General features: G+C 40.2%; 1 protein-coding gene across 1 annotated transcript in view; it reads right to left on the reverse strand.

The window, feature by feature from the left end:
* pard6g (par-6 family cell polarity regulator gamma) overlaps nucleotides 1-22,222 on the reverse strand; it is an 84,423-nt gene that overhangs the window by 53,998 nt on the left and 8,203 nt on the right. The window contains exon 2 of the mRNA XM_003219770.3: nucleotides 2,820-3,042. Coding sequence (XP_003219818.2) covers nucleotides 2,820-3,042 — 223 coding nt within the window. The remainder of the gene's footprint in view (nucleotides 1-2,819; nucleotides 3,043-22,222) is intronic.

The following is a 22,222-nucleotide window of genomic DNA, read 5'->3' on the forward strand; positions in this document are numbered from 1 at the left end:
TTTGCATTGTCATATTAGAAGAAAATAGGTGCATCCCTTGGCAAGATGAACTTCTTTGCTCATGTCTGCCTTCCAGAGAGTGGGCAAAGCCAGCCCTTCCTCATTAGCAAACAAAAAATCTTATCCATATCTACATAGAAGGATTTTGCATTACAACCCACATGGATGCTCAAGGGATTAGCAGCAGCAGCAGCAGGACACAAAGACTGTCCTTCACAAGAGACCAGCGGATGTCTGGTCACGCCAAGGCAAAAAGCCAATGGCTCACTTATTACTGGTCCTATATTTTTATTTAGATATGCTTCTTTTTTTTAACCCCCAAGGCTCGGGGCAGATAACCATTCCTTTCTTATCACAACCACTGAAGCAAGGCACCTTTCCCAGAGTACAAAGGCTAAATGAACACAATGCGCCCCAAGGCCAACCCAGTCAAATTCAGGTGGGATTTAAACCCATGTCCCCGTACCACAGTCTATTAACTTTTCCACCTGTGAAGCAAGTCTGTTTCCATTGCGATTAGCAGCCCTGATGCTCAGTAGACTTAGCAGGGGAAAGAAAAAACCCTGGAGCAGAACAGCTGTGCATTTCCCTTGATCTTGAAATGAGAGCGGGATATTGGCCCAAGATGGCAATCTAGTTACAACCCGCTCAGCCACTGTCAAGCGACAGCAGAAAGTCAGATGGCAGAGGAACACCCATTTCCTTCTTGGGAGTTCCTGAATGCTCTGGTCCCAGGAACAAATAGAAGAACTGAGCACCTTAAACTCAACCTTAGGTCTAAATCCAAGTGTTAATCTCAATTGAAGAAGGCTCTTTGAAACCACTTCTGAATGAAATGCAACACTTACAACAACCGCACTGATTCTGTAGGTCTCATTGGGAGACACAATGAGATTGAGCTCTTTTTATCATCATCAAATTCATACTTATCCACAAGAGATCCATAACAGAGCAAATGCAATAATATTGCAGAATAAGAATAAAAACCTATTCAAAGAGCCGGGAAATGAATCAGGGTGTTTGTTTAATGAAAAAGAATTAAATGCTTAAACAAGAAGGAATGTTTTATTTTGGGGACAAAAAGAGAAGCCAGACCAAGCGAACTATACCCTGCTTTGTAGGTATCTGTGGCTCCCAAATACACTCCAAAGAAAACTTTATAAAAAAATGTTTAATTCGTTCTACATTTGAAGCTGTGAAATTGAACACCAGCTGTAAGATTGTAATGGCTGGTAAGGGAATACAAAAAGAGGAACACAGGAAGAAGATGTATTTTACTGCAAACAGATTTAACACTGGCTATGGCTGTCAGTATAACAGTCTATCGCCTTCAAAACATGATTGCCAAACACAGCAGTGTGTTTACTCCAGGACTCAAGGACTAAGCCATTTTCCCCACCCCATTCCTCCTCCTCCCTCGGCATTATTTAAATAAAGGAACATTGTAAAAATGTGGTGCAAGATCATGAGACTCTGCATTTTCCAGTACTATATGCAAGTTAAATCAGAAGTACACCTTGTTTTTTCAAGAGAGAATTGATCTGGAGGTATAAGTAAATTTGAATTGACACTGTTAGAACAAAAGAAGGAGCTGTCCTTCATGATTTAATTGCCATTTGCTAACAGTAGTATTTGTTTTGACCAAGAGACAGCATATATGACCACCACTTTCCACATTATAAAATGCAATCCCTGTATTCGCCGGGGATACTTTCCAAGACCCACCGTGGATACCTGAATCTGTGGATAATAGTGAACCCTATATTTTGACAATACTTGAGCCATAGAATAGCTTTGGGAGATCTAGACAAGCTCACAAACACATACGAGGTGGATTATTTTGGGGAGAGTGTACTGAATCTAGAAATAAGGGTGTCTTACTGTATAATGACACTCCACACTCCAGTTGTGAAAAGTAATGGACAATACCAGTAGACTAAATCACACTTAAGCCTCATTTAAATCTTATAACACAACACATGGATTGAAACATCACACAAAACTAAGCTCCTGACTATGTGCAAGAAAGGTCCACAGTATAACTTTGGTTTAGATCTCACTCCTAAGAGAGTTTATTCACATTTGTACCTCTCCATCACTCTGTCACTCAGTTATCTCAGCCTAACTCTAAACACAGCCATATGGGAACAAAATCTTTACTTCTTCAATATCTCTGCAAACCTGAGAATGGTTTAGCAATAGTTTGGGATAGTTAATATGCACGTCAAATAAATTAGGTGCGAATCAGGTGGAGTGGGAACTAACGCAACAGTGGGAAATAAGTAATATAACATAGATGGTTCTTTCCCTTGCCAGTAGTGTGTGTATTTACCTGTTTAAAAATATGTTGATTTCTAGTGTGTAATTTTTTTAAGGATTCTAGCTTTTTATGGTTGCAATGAGGAAGGAAAGGGGAGGTAAACATACATTTAGTATATAGGCAAAGAAATAAGTCATTGGTGGATCATGAGTAGTTCACGTAATATTGACTAAATTTCAGCTATTTTTAAAAAATAAGATCCAAATTAAATGATCTGCATACCAAGAAAGGTTTTTAAATAACACTAAAGCAGGTGCAATATCATTCACATTTGCATATTAATGAGATGAATATCCAAATTATTCTAGGTGCATGCTATTTTGATATGCTGATCCATTTCAGTTCTCTATTTTAAGACAAAGTCCTGCTTCCATTATAACATATTATGCTCCCTAAATACTGTGGCTGAGGATCCAATACAAATAATATTCTCCTCTGAAGTGGAGCTTCAAAAATTGTAAATCACTTGAAAAAATATAGAGCAGATACATTCTCTTACCTTGCGGCTGTACAAATATTCTAAGCGTTGGGTATGCAGTTGAAAGAGACTTAAAGAAGTTGTCGTTATTATTAATAGGAAGTAGATCCCCATGTATATCTGCATATCTAATAGTTACTTTCATGTTGACTATATGATGAACATGAAGAATAAGTTTGTAGAAGTCTTCAAAGTTTCCTGGCTTATAGCGGTGAATGGAAAATCTTCTAAATTCAGCACCAAACTATAATCAAAGGAAGAAATGAAGAGAAACAGGTGTCAGGATTTTGCAAATGTATTTGCTACAACATGAAAAAAGGGAAAATCTGACTAATAAACTGGGTTGGTAAACAACGTTATTTTCTTATTACAATTCCAGATAGAAGTAATAATGGAGCACATTGAGTTTCAAATAATTGACAATAGGTTAGTCAAAAGGAGATCTTTCATATTTCCATCACTTGGGTGAGTTCATCCATAGGGAGACATTTCTCAGAAATTGACAGTTGAAGATTTTTTAGTTGCTGTAATTCAATAATTAGGACAAGCTATACTTTGAATGCAGTTTCTTTCAGAATCAAAACTCTAGTCTGAATGTATAAAAAAGCAAACCACTGAGCTGTTTCTCCTTCCATTCCTCAAACCGAGTTCAGCTTCATAAATTCAGGCCTGTCTCCACTTAGTGCACAATCTGTAGGCAGAGCAATTGCTAACCATGACATTGGCCATTTAACTACCATCTCCAACCACAGTTGTAACAAAGGTGTGCCCTCTCCTATGGTCCCCCACGTGAAGTAGAACAAAATACATCTCAACCAAAATGCAGCATTTCCACTTTCCCCTAGTTTATAATGCTTCATTTCTCAGCAGCAATTTCCTCGTGCAAGATCTCAATGTAATTTACTTTTAGGGATTTCAGTTTATCCCTCATTTCCCAGGAAGATTCACTTCCTACCCTGCAATTATCAGCATCTTCAAACAAAAACACAATAGACACTTTTGCACAAATCTATTTACAAGCAGAGAGCTTGGGAATAAGACTGGTTTACCATTTGGAGATCAAAACAGAATCTCTGCTGGGACAGGTGACTAGTTCTGAAGGGATTTGGCCCCTATCCCATCCTTGATTACAAAAGCTGGATTACAAAAGAATACAGAGGCACAAAAGATTTTAGAAGCCCTGTCATATCTTCCTTCAAGCCTTATTTTCCAACAGCATCTTCCCAAGACCTAGCATGATCCAATCACGATTGCTGTTGTGTACCTTCAGGTTGTTTCCCACTTAGAGCAACCCTAGGCAAGCCTATCATGGTGTTTTCTGGGGCTAAAAGTGTACAACTTTCTTAAAGTCACTCAGTGGGGTTTCACAACCAAGCAGGAATTTGAACCCCACAGTCATATTCCAACAAACCTACTGTTCACAAACTGCAAGTCGGTTCTGCTCAATTCAGTGAGTGACATTTGAGAACATTCTTCTGAGAGTTTTCTTAGCCCATCCCCATGCACCAGTTCTGACTGAGAAGGCACAAGATTAAGTTAAAGAGGAGAGAAGATACAAACGGACTGTTCTTGGGGGAAAACTTGCTTCAGTTCAAGTGCTCTTAACATCACTGTATTATAAAAAGAAGCCCATGGGAAGTCTTTTAAACGTCTTCTTAAATATACTGTATATTCTTCCCCTTCATGGTGTTGGAAACTCGTCACAGGTGCTGGTAATGAGCATCTTGAACTCACTGCATGATATCAAGTGCAAGAGATGTCAAGCACAAGAAGGCACAGCGTTATCCAAGAAAACAAGAAATCTGTTAAATCAGCGTAGGAGAGATTTATATGATTACTTGACAACAGAAGCCATAGATAAATGTTAAGGACCACCACAAAATGGCTGCAGGAAGACAAGATGGGAATGGACTTGATGAAATAATTTTTCTTTTCAAGTCAGGAATGACTTGAGAAACTGCAAGTCACTTCTGGTTTGAGAGAATTGGCCGTCTTCAAGGACATTGCTCAGGGGACACCCGGATGATTGATGTTTTTACCATCCTTGTAGGAGGCTTCTCTCATGTCCCTGTATGGGGAGCTAGAGCTGACAGAGGGAGCTCATCCATGCTCTCCCCAGATTCGAACCGGCAACCTTCAGGTCAGCAACCCAACCTTCAAGTCAGCAGTCCTGCCAGCACAAGGGTTTGATCCATTGCACCACTGAGGGCTCCATGAAATAATATTGAAAAATAGGAATGAATTCAGAATATAGGTGCAATCTGGGATATAAGAAAGAAGCACAGGTAGTAGCTACCCACTGCAATTCACTGTGAAGGATCTGTGGTGTATAACAGTCTTTCTTAAGTTACCTGATGAGGGGAACCAGCAAAGCTATTTTTCCGATGTACCAAGGTACAGTATCTTATTTGTTGTCCATTGACCACAACTGCTTTTTCTGCTTAATAAGCCATTTTTAAGTTAATGGGAATATTGAAACAACTCAGAAAACTAGAATCGTCCAGTTCATTTCTGAACAAAGACAAATGACATTTTACTGAACATAAGCCTCATGGAATCCTTCCAATAGAAATAACAACAACAATGACAAGAACCGTGATAACAGAACTAGCATGGTATAATGATTTGAGTGTTAGACTGGGAATTTGACTCCCTGCTCAACCATGGAAACTCACTGCCTGACCTTGAGCAAGTCACACTCTTTCGGCCTCAATGGGAGGCAATAGTAAACTTCCTTTGAATAAATTGTACCTTAAAAAAGACCTTAATAGGGGCGCCAGACTTCATATACAACTGGCCCTCTGTGACCATAGATTCAACCACCCACAGAATGAAAATATTCCCAAACACACACAATCATCCCCCCCCCTATATTTTGCCATTTTATACAAGCGGCACCCTTTATAGCAGTGGTTCTCAACCTGTGGGTCCCCAGGTGTTTTGGCCTACAACTCCCAGAAATCCCAGCCAGTTTATCAGCTGTTAGGATTTCTGGGACTTAAAAGGCCAAACATTTGGGGATCCACAGGTTGAAGACTACTGCTTTATACTATGCCACTGCTTAGAATAGAACTTAAGCATCCATGAATTTTGATATCCATGGAACCATTTGGTATCCTGGAATCAAACCTCAGTGGACACCAATGGCCCGCTATAATAACAAGAATATAGCAACAACCACAACTGGATTCTGTGCAATCCGGAAGCTTGCATACCACAATGAAAATCAATCCAACAATTAAGCAGCAACTATTTTATGAACTTTAGTCTCTGCCAAACAAAATATCAGCACTTTTAAGGACCTATAAGGGATTGTCTGACAGATTGATGTCCAGATGTTTGCACACAAATACACATGTGAAGTCATAGAGATACTCTACCACCAACAGTGTAAGAATCACAATGGAAATACTTAATATGGCTTAAAGCTCTTCTAAGTGGCTTGAAAATTCAGTGGACTCTGAGTGAGCCATCCTTCTTTTAAGACCAATTTTTAATTTAAGTAATGGTAAAGGTTTCCCCTTGACATTAAGTCTAGTCATGTCTGACTCTGGGGGTTGGTGCTCATCTCTATTTCTAAACCGAAGAACCGGCGTTAACTGCATGGAGCGCCATTACCTTCCCGCCGGAGCAGTACCTATTGATCTACTCACATTTGCATATTTTCAAACTGCTAGGTTGGCAGAAGCTGTGGCTAACAGTGGGAGCTCACCCCGCTCCCTGGATTCAAACCACTGACATTTCGGTCAGCAAGTTCAGCAGCTCCGTGGTTTAACCCACTGCGCCATATTGTTCCATACATACTCTCTCACTGCTTTGAAGTCATTTACATTATCTTCTCCCCAATTAAAGGCTGGTGAATATCTGTGCTACACATCTCAGTACCACACTGATAACTGTCTGCCTCTCCCTCTCTTCCACAGAATGTTTATCAGAAGTGTCTCCTCTGTTACTTTTGAATCATCCTATCACTAGTATGCCAAATAGCTTTAGAGGACTGTATGTCTCCCTATCACCCAGACTACACTAAGACACCAACCAGAACAATCCTTCATTATGGGAACCTAATCTACTTATTACGGCAGTTTTTGCACAATGAAGTACAGTAATCTACTTTGACCCACTTACCTAATGCAAACATCCCTACTGACATTACAAAGCTAAAGAAAGAGGAGGGAGAGCAACAAGGGGTTTGAAGGTAATTTAGGCTGACAGTGCTACGAATGGTGACTAACAAAACAGAATTACACATGCTTACTTTCCAAACAATGGGCTCTCTTCCTAAGACTCTCCTGAATATTAGTCATTGCCTGGTCAATTCTCAGCTAAAGCAACAAAGGCTATCCAAGGAACCAACTTGTCTTAACAGAACAGAATTATTTTTTGTCTTTTCCCATTAAAAAGAAAATGCCATATATATGAATGCTGTAAACAACACTGATGGAATGAAGATTGAGTTTGATCAAGTAACAAGGCAGCCACTATGCAGGCAAGTGTTTCTCACTGTTTTGTTTAAATATTATGCAAAACTCAAAACTGTGGCACAAAACCTGATCTTAGAAAAAGTGATTCATTAAAGTTCAGAGCAAATCATTCTATTTTGCAAAGAAGTGCAAAGAATCAGGCCATCAAATAGATGTACCATCTCTAACCTCAACCTTTCCAACAGCCCTGTTTCCCCAGCAGGGAAAGTCTCATGTGAATTAACCAAGGAATTTCCAGGGAAACAGAGTGTGATAAAATGAAGCAATTGGCTTAAACAAGTGAAGAGAAAATTTGGTTAACACCACCACAACAAAGCTATTTTTCCAGACTCCGATACTGTTACAGGATTAGTAAGACAGATACAATGTGGTGCTCAGCTTTTGAAGGGTGCCAGCAATGGAAAGTAAATTCCACTTTTCAAATTAATCCAGCTGCATGTTGCATTAAATATGTGACACGTGGCTGTCCCTGTATTTTTTATTTACTGATAATTAAACCTGTAGTGACACAGTTAATACCAGGACCACTACATAGCAGGGAGATTTAACTTTCCCGCCATTAGTTTTCTTCCCTACATTTCTCCATTACAAGAAGTTCTGAATGAAAAAGACTTGTGCTGGTACTAATGGAGACTGCTTATTTCCACTGATCTGCAGATAGTTATAAATAGAGTGAAACAGACTTTATTTAAAGTTATCTTCAATACCTGGTTATCAGAAGTCAATTTGCAAAGTTAAAGCTTTCTGAGCACTTCCCTTATGGACTTGAAAATCATACCTGATACAATACCAACATAAGCTTGATTTGGATCTCCCTGTGTGTGCAAGCAAGAATTATCGCTCCTATTTGTAAACCCCAACATGTGTGTGTATGTAAGGGAATCCATTGAGAGACAAGTGCCATCACATACAGGCCAAATTCAGAATATGTACTTTTAATTCCATTTTTTTTCCTGCCAGGATTCTTGTAGGAAAAAATTAATTCCCATTGGCTCCCATTTCTCAGCCCTGTAAAATTAACATTAAGGGGCCACTTTCTCAGAATATACTCCCTTAATGTTCAAATTTCCCTTTTTCATGTCACCAGAAAACCCAAATCCTTTATTCTTTTTAAAGCCCTCACTCTTGCTATACCCAAGTCAGTATTCTAACTGATTTTCAGAAAAAAGAAATTGCAATTACCAAGTTGCTCCAGCTCATGACTGCCTAGAGACCATTTGTGGCACATGGAGTGCATGCTAGAACTAAGCCCTTTTAGTATAACTGGCATTTATTTTTTTATTTGGGACAAACCATCTCAAAAATTAAGACATAGTCTGCCCAAAAGAAAAAAAAAAGATAAATACAAATTATACTAAATGTGTTTACTATACTAAATGGGTGCTCGTAAATCATACTGAAGTGATACTTTTATAAAATTTCCATGACTGTTACTAAAAAAGCCATCTGAGTCCTTAACTTATTTCCAGCATTTATCTGTCGTTTTCTTGTGTGAGCTCAGGTCTCTTTTCCTCCCCATTTCTTCCTCATAGTAACAACCCTGATGCTGATTGTGTCTTTTAACATAAATTACTTAGCAATCAGATATTTACAATCTCTGCCTCTTCTTTTTGGATGGTAGAGATTTTTCCAGATAGTTGGTCCTCATTCCATATTCTGTCTTTGCCTGAGAATAACCTTCCTGGATCAGATCAAAGTCCATCTCATCCTCTGTTCCACTCCCCACAATTGCCAGCTATTAAGAACACTGCTGAATCTATTTAGAGATTTCTGGTTGTTTAATTGTCAGTATTTGTGCTTATACATTAAGCCATAAATCTTATCTTTGGTTCTTGTCAAAGACCACTGTGAGTGATGAAAACCTGATAAAAATTAGAGGACTAAAACAATGCTCTGATTGGTCTGTATTTGCATCTCAACTAAGCCCTGCCTTATCTGAGACGCTGTCATTTGAATCTGCCTCATCTATCTGTTTATTCAGAGAGAGGCTTGTTTCCAGTGTTGATTGAACAGACTTCATTAGCTTTCTTATGTCTGAGGCCATTTTTAGTTCTGACCCACTACATATTGAAATTGTGCCTATTATACTGGAATTCACCCATTTTGTTTTTTCTTAGGAGACGGTTACAACACTTTCACTGGGTCGCTTTCAAGTCTGGGAACTTCTTTTTTTGTATTTGGGTGTTCAGCTGCTTGATTGTCTTCCAAATTTGTGAGTTTGCCTCATTAACGGATGCAATCCGTGCAAAGCATATAGTCCCTGCATCATTCAAACTGCTGAGCTGCCAATTTTTGTGGGAACTCTACTGACTGCTGCCACATCATTGGTGCTCTTGCACCTCCTTCCTTATTCTTCATCAGTTGGTTGTAGCTTTCTCATTATTTCACAAGTGTATGTTAATTTATGGAAGCAAATTCTAACCTGCAGTTCTTTGGGTACTTAGGAAAATGCTTTATACCAAGTTTGACCTTTGGTGCATCCCATCCAATACTGATGAGCTGGTAGAAGTATTGCTAGTACTGATTGAATATCGCTTGTCCAAAATGCCCAGGACCAGAAGCGTTTTGGATTTTGGATTGATGAATCTGGATTTTGGAATATTGCATATACATAACAAGGTATCTTGGAGATGATTATGTGCAGTCTGCACATAAAGTGCGTGCATATTACTTAACTGTACAAAGATCCCACTTGGCCACCACGCTCACCAAGAGATGCAACAAAAGCAAAACATTCCCATCACATGCACCAGCTGTGGCATGTTCCGCTTTTTCACACAAAAACTAGACAACTACATCTGCTCCAAATGCAAACAGATGACTCTGATGGAGCAGAAGATCCAACAGCTCGAGCACCGTATTAAGACCCTTAAGGACATTCAGGCACTCGAGCTCTTCTTGGACACTGCACAACACGCTGCTGTAGATCTGCAGCCTGCATCACACCAACACCACCAAGACCAGGATCAGGAACCTTATGGGGAGATCAACTCAAAGGTAGACAACCCTCAGGCTTGGAAGGAGGTCACCCATAGAAGGAGACGCAGGACCAGGCAGCCTCCGCAGAACTCCTCTGCTCAGCTGCATTTACACAACAGATTTGAAATTCTTACATCATTAACATACAATCAGGAAACACATCTTGTGGAGGACCACAGTTTCTTAGATACCACTCAGTGGACCACCCTGGATCAATGCGCAGGGGATAGCCCTGACGGGGACAGTGCATCACCACAGTCACACTTATGTAATCATGCAAATGCTCCATCCCCAATCATAGACCAGGAGCAACAGGAACATCCTTGGGAGAGTAATGGGCTCTCGGATGTATCTCAATGGATTGTCATTGATGAATGCACTGGGGATGTTGAGGAGGAGGACAACACTTTACACCTACATGATTCACTTCAACAGGAACACTCTTCAGGGGACATACACACTGTCTTGCACAAAAGGGACCCTGTCAATCCTCAAAGGAAACAGGTCTTGGTAGTAGGTGACTCCCTCCTTAGAGAAACGGAAGCCATCAATTCCAGACCGGATGGGATGGCTCGAGAAACATGCTGCCTCCCGGGGGCAAAAATACACCATATCACTCAGAGGCTCAGCAGGCTCCTAAAGCCCCATCACCCTCCCCACCTTATGTTGATTCATGTAGGTACCAATGACACCGCTAGGCATACTTTTCAAAAGATCACAAATGATTTTCGAGCTCTGGGAACAAAGCTAAAACTGTATAATGTACATGTGATCTTTTCATCCCTCCTCCCCGTTGTAGGACACGGCTCTACAAGGGCCGGAAAAATAGTACAAGTCAATAACTGGCTCAGAAAATGGTGTCAAGAGGAGCATTTTGGCTTCCTTGACCATGGTCTACTCTTCCAAGAGGATGGACTACTGGCAAGCGATGGGGTGCATCTCACACAAGTAGGAAAACATCTTTTTGCACACAGACTCACAAACCTCATCAGGCGCACTTTAAACTAGATCCACTGGGGGAGGGGAACAACAGCCTGACGAACACTATATTACCCACGACCACAGGGAACCGCCGAAAGGCTAAACGGAGGGCTGCACAAACACAGCAAGGACCAAGTACAGAGAGCACAATAATCCCAAATAAACAGTTTGAGGGGAGGTCACAGGGGTTACATGTCTTTATACTAATGCTCAGAGCATGGGAAATAAGCAAGACGAACTCCAACTCCTAGCACAGCACCACACATACGATGTCATAGGCATCACTGAAACCTGGTGGGATGACTCCCATCATTGGAATTTAACCATTGAGGGCTATAACCTCTTTCACAGAAATAGAACAAAGGGGAGAGGAGGGGGAGTAGCTTTATATGTCAAAAACAGTTACGTTGCAGAAGAAATGCAAGACTGTAATCCGGGAAACCAGCTTGAAAGCATCTGGATAAGAATCAAGGGAACCGGGACTCAAAAAGATCTTGTCGTGGGTGTCTACTACAGACCTCCGAGTCAGGATGAAGGACTTGATGAAGCCTTCTGTCAACAGCTGACCAAACAGGCACAAAGAAGAGATATAGTAGTCATGGGCGATTTCAATTATCCCGATATCTGCTGGAAAACAAACTCAGCCAAGAGTACAAAGTCCAACAAATTCCTCACTTGCCTTGCAGATAATTTTATGGTCCAGAAGGTAGAAGAGGCAACAAGGGGATCAGCAACTCTTGATCTAATCTTAACAAATGTGGAAGACCTGATCAATACAGTTGAAGTGGTTGGATCCTTAGGGGCAAGTGACCATGTGCTCCTGCAGTTTGCAATACAAAGGAATGCTGAAACTAAGACAAGTCAAACACGCATTCTGGACTTTAAGAGAGCTGACTTCCAAAAATGAAGGAATTACTGAGCGGCATTCCATGGACGCCGATATTAAAAAACAAGGGAGTTAAGGATGGATGGGAGTTTTTCAAAAGTGAAATACTCAAGGCGCAAATGCAAACAGTGCCAACAAAGAAGAAAAATAAGACAAGTGCAAAGAAGCCAGAATGGATGTCCAAAGAACTTCTAACTGAGCTAAAGCTCAAAAGTGACATGCACAAGAAGTGGAAAAGGGGAGAAATCACCAAAGAAGAATTCAAACGTATAGTCAACACCTGTAGGGAAAAGGTTCGCAAGGCTAAAGCGCAAAATGAACTCAGGCTTGCCAGGGACATAAAAAAAAAAACAAAAAAGGCTTTTTTGCTTACGTTGGTAGAAAAAGGAAGAAAAAGGAGGCGATAGGGCCATTGCAAGGAGAAGATGGGGTGATGGCGACAGGGGACAAAAGGCAGAACTACTTAATGCCTTCTTTGCCTCGGTCTTCTCACAAAAAGAAAGCCATCTTCAACCTCAGCAACATGGAATGGACGAAGGATTGGGGGAAATCCAACCCCAAACAGGGAAACAAGTTGTCCAGGAACACCTGGCCACTCTAAACGAATTCAAGTCCCCAGGGCCAGATCAGCTACATCCAAGAGTACTGAAGGAACTAGCGGAAGTTATTTCAGAACCACTGGCAATTATCTTCGAGAGTTCTTGGAGAACGGGAGAAGTCCCAGCAGATTGGAGGAGGGCGAATGTGGTCCCTATCTTCAAGAAGGGAAAAAAGAACGACCCAAACAATTACCGTCCGGTCAGCCTCACATCAATACCAGGCAAAATTCTGGAAAAGATCATTAAGGAAGTGTCTGCGAACACTTAGAAACAAATGCGGTCATTGCTAATAGTCAACACGGATTTACCAAAAACAAGTCATGCCAGACTAATCTGATCTCTTTTTTCGATAGAGTTACGAGTTGGGTCGATACAGGGAATGCTGTGGATGTAGCGTACCTGGATTTCAGTAAGGCCTTCGACAAAGTCCCCCACGACCTTCTGGCAAACAAACTAGTAAAATGTGGGCTAGACAAAACTACGGTTAGGTGGATCTGTAATTGGCTAAGCGAACGAACCCAAAGGGTGCTCACCAATGCGTCGTCTTCATCATGGAAAGAAGTGACAAGTGGAGTGCCGCAGGGCTCCGTCCTGGGCCGGTTCTGTTCAAAATCTTTATTAACGACTTAGACGAAGGGTTAGAAGGCACGATCATCAAGTTTGCAGACGACACAAAACTGGGAGGGATAGCTAACACTCCAGAAGACAGGAGCAGAATTCAAAACGATCTTGACAGACTAGAGAGATGGGCCAAAACTAACAAAATGAAGTTCAACAGGGACAAATGCAAGATACTTCACTTCGGCAGAAAAAATGGAAATCAAAGATACAGAATGGGGGACGCCTGGCTTGACAGCAGTGTGTGCGAAAAAGACCTTGGAGTCCTTGTGGACAACAAGTTAAACATGAGCCAACAATGTGATGCGGCTGTTAAAAAAGTCAATGGGATTCTGGCCTGCATCAATAGGGGAATAGCATCTAGATCCAGGGAAGTTATGCTCCCCCTCTATTCTGCCTTGGTCAGACCACACCTGGAATACTGCGTCCAATTCTGGGCACCACAGTTGAAGGGAGATGTTGACAAGCTGGAAAGCGTCCAGAGGAGGGCGACTAAAATGATTAAGGGTCTGGAGAACAAGCCCTATGAGGAGCGGCTTAAAGAGCTGGGCATGTTTAGCCTGCAGAAGAGAAGGCAGAGAGGAGACATGATAGCCATGTACAAATACGTGAAGGGAAGTCATAGGGAGGAGGGAGCAAGCTTGTTTTCTGCTGCCCTGCAGACTAGGACACGGAACAATGGCTTCAAACTACAGGAAAGGAGATTCCACCTGAACATCAGGAAGAACTTCCTCACTGTGAGGGCTGTTCGACAGTGGAACTCTCTCCCCGGGGCCGTGGTGGAGGCTCCTTCCTTGTAGGCTTTTAAGCAAAGGCTGGATGGCCATCTGTCGGGGGTGCTTTGAATGCGATTTCCTGCTTCTTAGCAGGGTTGGACTGGATGGCCCATGTGGTCTCTTCCAACTCTACTATTCTATGATTCTATGATTTCTGCAAAGAATGCATTTGTTTCATATATACCATATACACATAGTCTGAAGGTAATTTTATACATAGTATGTTTTAATCATTTTACAAACAAAACAAAGTTGGTATATACCGAACCATCAGAAAACAAAAGTGTCACTATATCAGCCATCCCTTTTGGACAATGTTGGATTTTGGAGCATATCAGGTTTCCAGATAAAGGCTATTCTACCTGTAATAGTAGGAGTGGTGTTTATTATTTATTATTACTTAAGTCAGGGGTCCCCAAACTTTTTAAGCTGAGGGCCGGTCCACAATCCTTCAGACTGTTGAGGGGCCAGATTATCATTTGAAAAAAACAAACAAACAAATTCTGATGCACACTGCACATGTCTTATTTGTAGTGCAAAAACAACAACAAGAAGAAAAATGAAAGAACAATACAGTATTTAAAAATAAAAACAATTTTAACCAACATACATTGATCAGGATTTCAATGGGAAGTGTGGTCCTGCTTCTGGCCAATGAGATAGTCAAGTTAATTAGGATTGTTGTTGTTGTTGTTGTGTGCCTTCAAGTCATTTCAGACTTTGGGCGAGCCTAAGTCTAAAATTTATTTATTATTTATTTATTTACTGCATTAATTTACTACATTTGAATCACACCCTTCTCACCCCAAAGGGGACTCAGAGTGGCTTACAAATTATATGTACATACAATATATTATATTATTAGCAAAGAACAATATTAGCATTATATATTACTATATTGAACTATACCACTATACTATAATATTATTAGTAATATTATATGTAATATAGAACATATAATTAATATTATTATATGGTATTATTAGTGTTATATTGTATTTCATTATAATATTATTATCAATATTATATGTATATACAATATATTATATTATAAAACTGAGGGCGGGGGCCAGGTAAATGACCTCGGAGGGCCGCATCCGGCCCCCGGGCCTTAGTTTGAGGACCCCTGACTTAAGTAAACAGAGCCCCCGGTGGCGCAGCAATTAAACCGCTGAGCTGCTGAACTTGCTAACTGAATGGTCAGTGGTTCAAATCCGGGAAGCAAGGTGAGCTCCCGCTGTTAGCCCCAGCTTCTGCCAACCTAGCAGTTCAAAAACATACAAATGTGAGTAGATCAATAGGTACTACTTCAGCAAGAAGGGAACAGCACTTCATGCAGTCATATGATCTTAGAGGGGTCTACGGACAATGCCGGCTCTTCGGCTTAAAAATGGAAATGAGCACTAACCCCAAATGAAATCATTTTTAACTAAAAGTGGCAACTGAAACATTCAGTCCTGCTCACACAGCTGTCATTTAGACAATACCACAGTCATCCCAGTACTAAAATTAGTGAAAGAAATCTGGCATTTTGTCTTTTCAAAAAAAACAATATTCCTACCCTATACAGTTTGTTCTTTTTGTTGGGACACCATTTCTCATGTTTGGAAAAAACAAGAAAACAAAATCAACTCTTACATATATTGAAAAGGATTTTTTAAAAAGACTTTAAAAATCAGTTACCAATGGCTTGATCTCCATCTGGGAAGAAACCTAAAATCTGTACTAACATGCCCCAATAGCAGAAGGTATCATATTTCTAGCAGCACCTTATTATGAAACACCAAGAGATCAGAATAAGTATATCTACATTTGTGGAGAAAAACATTTCACACATAATGTATTTTTAAAAATTGTTGTCATCCTTTTAATCCCATTGCCACACAAGTTTTAAATGTGAAAAGAGCTCTGCTTCAAACTTAAAAGAGTACTTGCTTAAGATTTAATTTGTGTAGATACACACACAGAGTCTCAAACGTAGTAGTTTTGCTTACTAAATATCAGGACAATCTACATACTTGTAGTTTGGTGTCTGCAATAAATGATAGGCTGAGTAGCTATCAAAAAACCAACTGAAAACATACTTCTGCTCATTGGCTTATGAAGAGGAGGATTAGAAAATGATACTGCTACTATTATTCTGATTTAAATCTGTTACCCGTATCCGGGCTCGGTTTACTTTATTCGCCCAATTAACATCTCTGGCAATAATCAACTTATATACCTCCAATGAATTCTATTGGCTCTGGGAAATGGATGCTTCTGTTTGATGTTTTGTTTTATGTTGATATCATTTATTTGATAGGTTATTTTTAATTTTAGATATTAGGTTATAATTTGTTTTTATATGTTGGGTTATTTTTTATTTTTTGCTGTTATGTGTGTATTTGTTGTCGTATTCAGACATTGAATGTTTGCCTTCTTGTGACTGGAACCCTCCCCAAGTCCCTTCAGGAAGGTAGGGTAGAATATAAATATAGCTTATTGTTGTTGTTGTTATATGAAGGAAATCTTAGCCATGGTTGCAAAATTTTGGATTTCAATTGTCAGTGTGCATTACTATATTCCCAATAATGCATGATCAAACAAGACAGATTACAAGCTGATCATATTGCTTCACCCATCCAATTGTTCATTGGATGCCACAGGACTAACCAACTTTAGCATGAGCTCGTAGAAATTGAAACTACTAGAATGCCAGCAGTATTCACTGTCTAAACCAGAACAATCTTGGAAAAAGGTATTTTTGAGAATAAGTCAAATTACAAGGCAAGCCATTTCTGTTGACCCCAAAACAGGATTCCTTCCCACATTGTGTGACAACTGGAAGGTATTAAATCACAAAGATTTAATTATTCTTTTTGTTTTGTTGAAGGACTAATGATAGCTCAGAATTGGAAGAAACCCGTACACATCTCCACTGAAGCCTAGAAAAAAACTGGAAATAGTAATTTTGGCATTCACAGTACAAGAGGACAGAAATGACTGATTAGAACTAAGATTCTTTTCAAAATGGTTTCATCCTATTAATTTCATCAACAACAGCCAAGAGTTTCCACCTCCTTCACGGTCACATTTGGACCTATGGATACCTTAATTGAGTAGTAAACATTTTGTTATTTTCTCATGCTGTGAACCAATTACCCAAAGATTTCATATAAATCCTTGAATGTTTCTTTTGCAATACATGGCAAATTTCTTGTTCGTTCCATTTTTAAAAATGGTTACATTATGGCACTAAGTCATGTTGTTAATAACTTAATACAAATTAAAACAAACAAACAGAATAATCTAGACATTGTTAGATGGGAGAAGAACATCATCTGTTTTATTAACTTGTTCACAGAATGAATCAAGGACAGAGCAACTAAGGATACTTGAAGGAGTTTGATTTTTGTGAATTCTGACATGACCTGACAGGCACTTCATAGGCCAGTAGTACATAGATCAGAACTCTGGTTAACTATCAGATTCTGTACTTTGTGTTCCAAAGCTGTCCTCCTTTTGTGAAATATCAAAGTTTTCTCTGAACTTTCAAACAGGTTTTAAAGGAGAAAATCCACAAAGGAATACAGCAATAGGATACAATGAATAAAATGAAATCAGAACCCATACAGATAATAAATAAATAAAACTTTATTTCTATTTCACCCTATCTCCCCAAAGAGACACACGGCAGATTCCAACAAACAACAGCATACATCCAATGCCTTCATAAAATAGATAAGATATTGACATAAAATCCCAACAAATGTGAAATGGACACTAAATTGATTTGCTAGTTCCGTTTTTGCCTGATATAAAATCCTATGTCAAAATGTGGTTTCTTCACAAAATGCATGGGGAACTAAGGCAGTAAGTATTCTCAATCTGTGGGTCCCCAGATGTTTTGGCCTTCAACTCCCAGAAATCCTAACAGCTGGTAAACTGACTGGGATTTCTAGGAGTTGTAGGCCAAAACACCTGGGGACCCACAGGTTTTTTTTTCTCGTGTCAGGAGCAACCGGAGTTGTTTCTGGAGTGAGAGAATTGGCCGTCTGCAAGGACGTTGCCCAGGGGACGTCCGGATATTTTGATGTTTTACCATCCTTGTGGGAGGCTTCTCTCATGTCCCCGCATGGAGCTGGAGCTGATAGAGGGAGCTCATCCGCGCTCTCCCCGGGTGGGATTCGAACCTGGCAGCCTTTAGGTCAGCAACCCAACCTTCAAGTCACAAGGCTTTTATCCCCTAGGCCACCCACAGGTTGAGAACCACTGAACTAGAGGGTCCTATTTTAGACTGCATATTCTTGATGTAAGGGAACAAGGCTTGTCAAGTCAGGGCTTACATGCTGGAAGTCTCCCTCATTTCTGATTTTATCTTCTTCATTTTTCAGGCATATCGGTCACCTTCCCAATATCGTAAACAACTTATTCATTTTTTAAAAAGTAAACAACACTAGCAAACCGGTAAGAATGTGGCAATATCCCAATACACCTAAATATGATGAAAGGTTATCCTGTCACAAAGCTGTTCTACTTGATAGAAGCTAGCCATTTAAATACACCTAACAATTATTTCTTGTGAAGACACTATTCAAGAAGTTTGATTTTTTTTCCAAGAGAAAGATTCACCTTGGAAAATTCTAAATTCCTGAACTCCTACTTTACCTGGGAAGGCCAAGAGCTTGAACACTGTTCCCACCTAAATATCTCGACGTCACCTTAGATCGAACACTAATATTTAGGAAACACTGTGTGAACACCCAGCACAAAGTAGTTATACGCAATTACATCCTGCGGAAACTTACTAATAGTGCATGGAGTTCAGATCCAAAATTAGTAAGAACATCAGCCATGGCCTTGTCTTACTCAACAACTGAGTATGTCTGCCCTGTCTGGCATAAATCTGCACAGCAGGTGAATATAGCACTGAATGAGACATGTAGAATAATCACAGGATGTCTTAAACCTTCATCTGTTGATAGACTTTATAAGCTACCCTGTTTCCCCTAAAATAAGACACCCCCAGAAAATAAGACCTAGTAGAGGTTTTGCTGAATTGCTACATATAAGGCCTCCCCCGAAAGTAAGACCTAGGAAAGTTTTTGTTTGGAAGCATGTCCACTGAACAGAACACCAGAACATGCAGGATTGGTAAATGTACATACCACAGAGTGTTATACATGGTAGTAACAAGAAATTCTTGATAGGATTCACTGTTTGTCTGCTTATGCTGGTTTGTGATGACAACCACTGTACAGTATATAATAAATGTTCATTTTTTTGTTCAACAATAAATGTAAATTCTTCTTCATGGAAAAATAAGACATTCCCTGAAGATAAGACCTAGAGCACCTTTGGGGTCAAAAATTAATATAAGACACTGTTTTATTTTCAGGGAAACACGGTAGGTGGCATTGCCCTCCCCCCCCCCCGATGTGCAACGGAAAGTTGCTGCCAATTATGAGAAAAATAAGATTGAACACTGTGAAAGCCAATCACTGAATGGCTATCAGCCTCCTCCCAGTAGACTTAAATCAAGGGAAAGTTTCATGAGAACCACCACTCCTCTAAATGCTCCTCCAGCAACAGAAAGACTATCCCTGTGGGCAGCAAAATCAGGCAATCCCAATTGGATGGTCCCCACGAGGGTCTTCCTCCAGGGGCAAACCAAGAATGGGCAACTTGGAAGTCCCTGAACAGACTCAGAAGTGCAGTGGGCAGATCAAAAGATAACCTGGTCAAATGGTACAACTTAGAAGAATCCTCCACCTTGTGTAATTGTGGAGCAGAACAAACAACTCAGCATCTGCATGCTTGCCCATAATGCCCTGCCTCATGCCAGAGGAAGAACTGTTTAAAGCTACAGACAATGCAGTCGCTGTTGCCCGTTTTGACACGTAAGATGTGAAAGACACAGTTTACCCAGATCTCAGCTGAGACCAAGCTTGAAAATGTGTGGACTTCCAGCTGTTCTTGGACTGCAAAACAACATAAACAACAAGGCAGTGGTGTGGGATAATGGGAGCAGTAGTTCAGCAACTCCTGGAGAATCACACATTAGATTCTTCAAGCACTGTTTCAACTACTTGTCTAGCTTCTACCTTCTACTGCCCAACAAATTGAACACTATATTTACAACAACACTAAACCCTCTCTTTGCTTGGAGAACTATAGCAACTTATATAAACATAGCAGTTTTCCCAGGAAACCTGCATGTGTATTAGTAAGACTACAAGTCTTAGCCCAGTGGTTTCAACCTATGGGTTACTAGATGTTTTTGGCTTTCAATTCCCAGAAATCCTAACTGGCTGGAATTTCTGGGAGTTGTAGGCCAAAACACCTGGGGGCCCACAGGTTGAGAACAACTGTCTTAGACGATGCTACAAACTATGGGTGAACAGGTTTATTAGATCAATTCCGATGAAGTGTCAAAATCAACAGCCAATGGCTACCATGCATAGTATTTCAAAACCTCAAACCTCAAGTTACAAATTGCACCTACCTAAATTTAAACAAAAATTAGCTTGCGAATTTCACATAGCAGTGGACGTTCCTTAAGGTCCAATGAAACACTGAACACAAATTCTCTTTTTTAGACAAACAAGGAATAATGTTGACTGCAGAGACCACCACCACTATTGTTTCTAATGCTTTAAAGATAAGGGAAAATTTCCCCCTTGACATTAAGTCTAGCCATGTCCGACTCTGGGGTTGGTGCTCATCTCCATTTCTAAGCCAAAGAGCCGGCATTGTCCGTAGACATCTCCAAGGTCATGTGACTACATGGAGCACCGTCACCTTCCCATCGGACCAGTACCCATTGATCTATTCACATTTGCATGTTTTTGAACTGTTAGGTTCGCAGAAGCTGGGGCTAAGAGCAGGAACTCACCCTGCTCCCTAGATTTGAACCGCTGACCTTTTCGTCAGCATGTTCAGCAGCTCAGTGGTTTAACTCACTGCACCATTAGGGCCTCCTCTAATGCTTTACACTCTCCCAATTATCCCCATGCTGTATATGTTGATGCTGTTTTTAAATACTTTCCAGCTAGGATGGGAAAAAAGAGGGGCCGGAAAAGGATAAAAGAGATATTGTGAGAAGGAACTTCTTTGTCGGAAGCTGTGTTAACTGAGGTATGTCTGTACTTGTTTGCGTTGGACCCAGCCAACAACCAGTTTGTATTCTGAGACAGTTCCTCTATCCAGTTACTTGTTTGAAGCCTCAGAGCCAAATACAGAGAATACAAATCCACCATTCCCAGTTCTGTCATCTTTCCCCCTTTAAACACAAGCAGAACACCACAATTCCAACCCTATTGCACCTGAAGGCCCAAGATGCTGAACTGCACCCACTCACTCCTACTTTTTCCATTAGAGGATAAGCAAAAAAAACCATGAGTACTCCTTCTCACCTTTCGAGTTCTTAAGACAGGTTTTGACAAGTTGTGACTGTTTACAACATAGAAATGAGTAGATTTAACTTTTTAATTTTTTAAAAAAAATAACATGACAGCATGAACATATTCTAGGAAGAGTATAGCATGCCAACTGGCATCTTGACCTGCATCTGATCCAGCCAAGCAGTGCCTTTTTCATAAGGCTTTTAAATTTTAGTGTTGCTTGTTTAGATCTTTGTAAGACCTTATTCTCCCCGTATGAACCTGCTTCAGTCAGAAGATCCTCAGGGAAGGGCTTTCTCTTGATCCCACTATTTACAGGCCTGTCTAATGAGAATATGTGAGATGCCAACTACACTGCCATAGAACCTAGTTTCTGATTATCTGCTTTGAACTGGATTATATGGCAGTGTAGACTCATATAATCCAGTCTAAAGCAAATAATCTGGATTCTATGGCAGTGTAGATCCATCTTGAGAGGGCCTTCTTGGTGACTTCTCCCAGTTCATTGGAAACTCTTCCACAAGAGGCTAGCCATCCCCCATATCTGGAATGTGAAGATCTTTTTGCATTTACCAATGAACTGGGTGCACAGAAGGATATTTAATTGGTACATTTTATTTTATTCAATTTATTATGGCTTTATATACATTTATACTGTATTCAAATTCAACTAATTTTAACAAGATTGTTCATTCGATTTTCAAAAGGTTTTTATA

Source organism: Anolis carolinensis, chromosome 4 (assembly GCF_035594765.1).
Source record: "Anolis carolinensis isolate JA03-04 chromosome 4, rAnoCar3.1.pri, whole genome shotgun sequence".
NCBI lineage: Eukaryota > Metazoa > Chordata > Lepidosauria > Squamata > Dactyloidae > Anolis > Anolis carolinensis.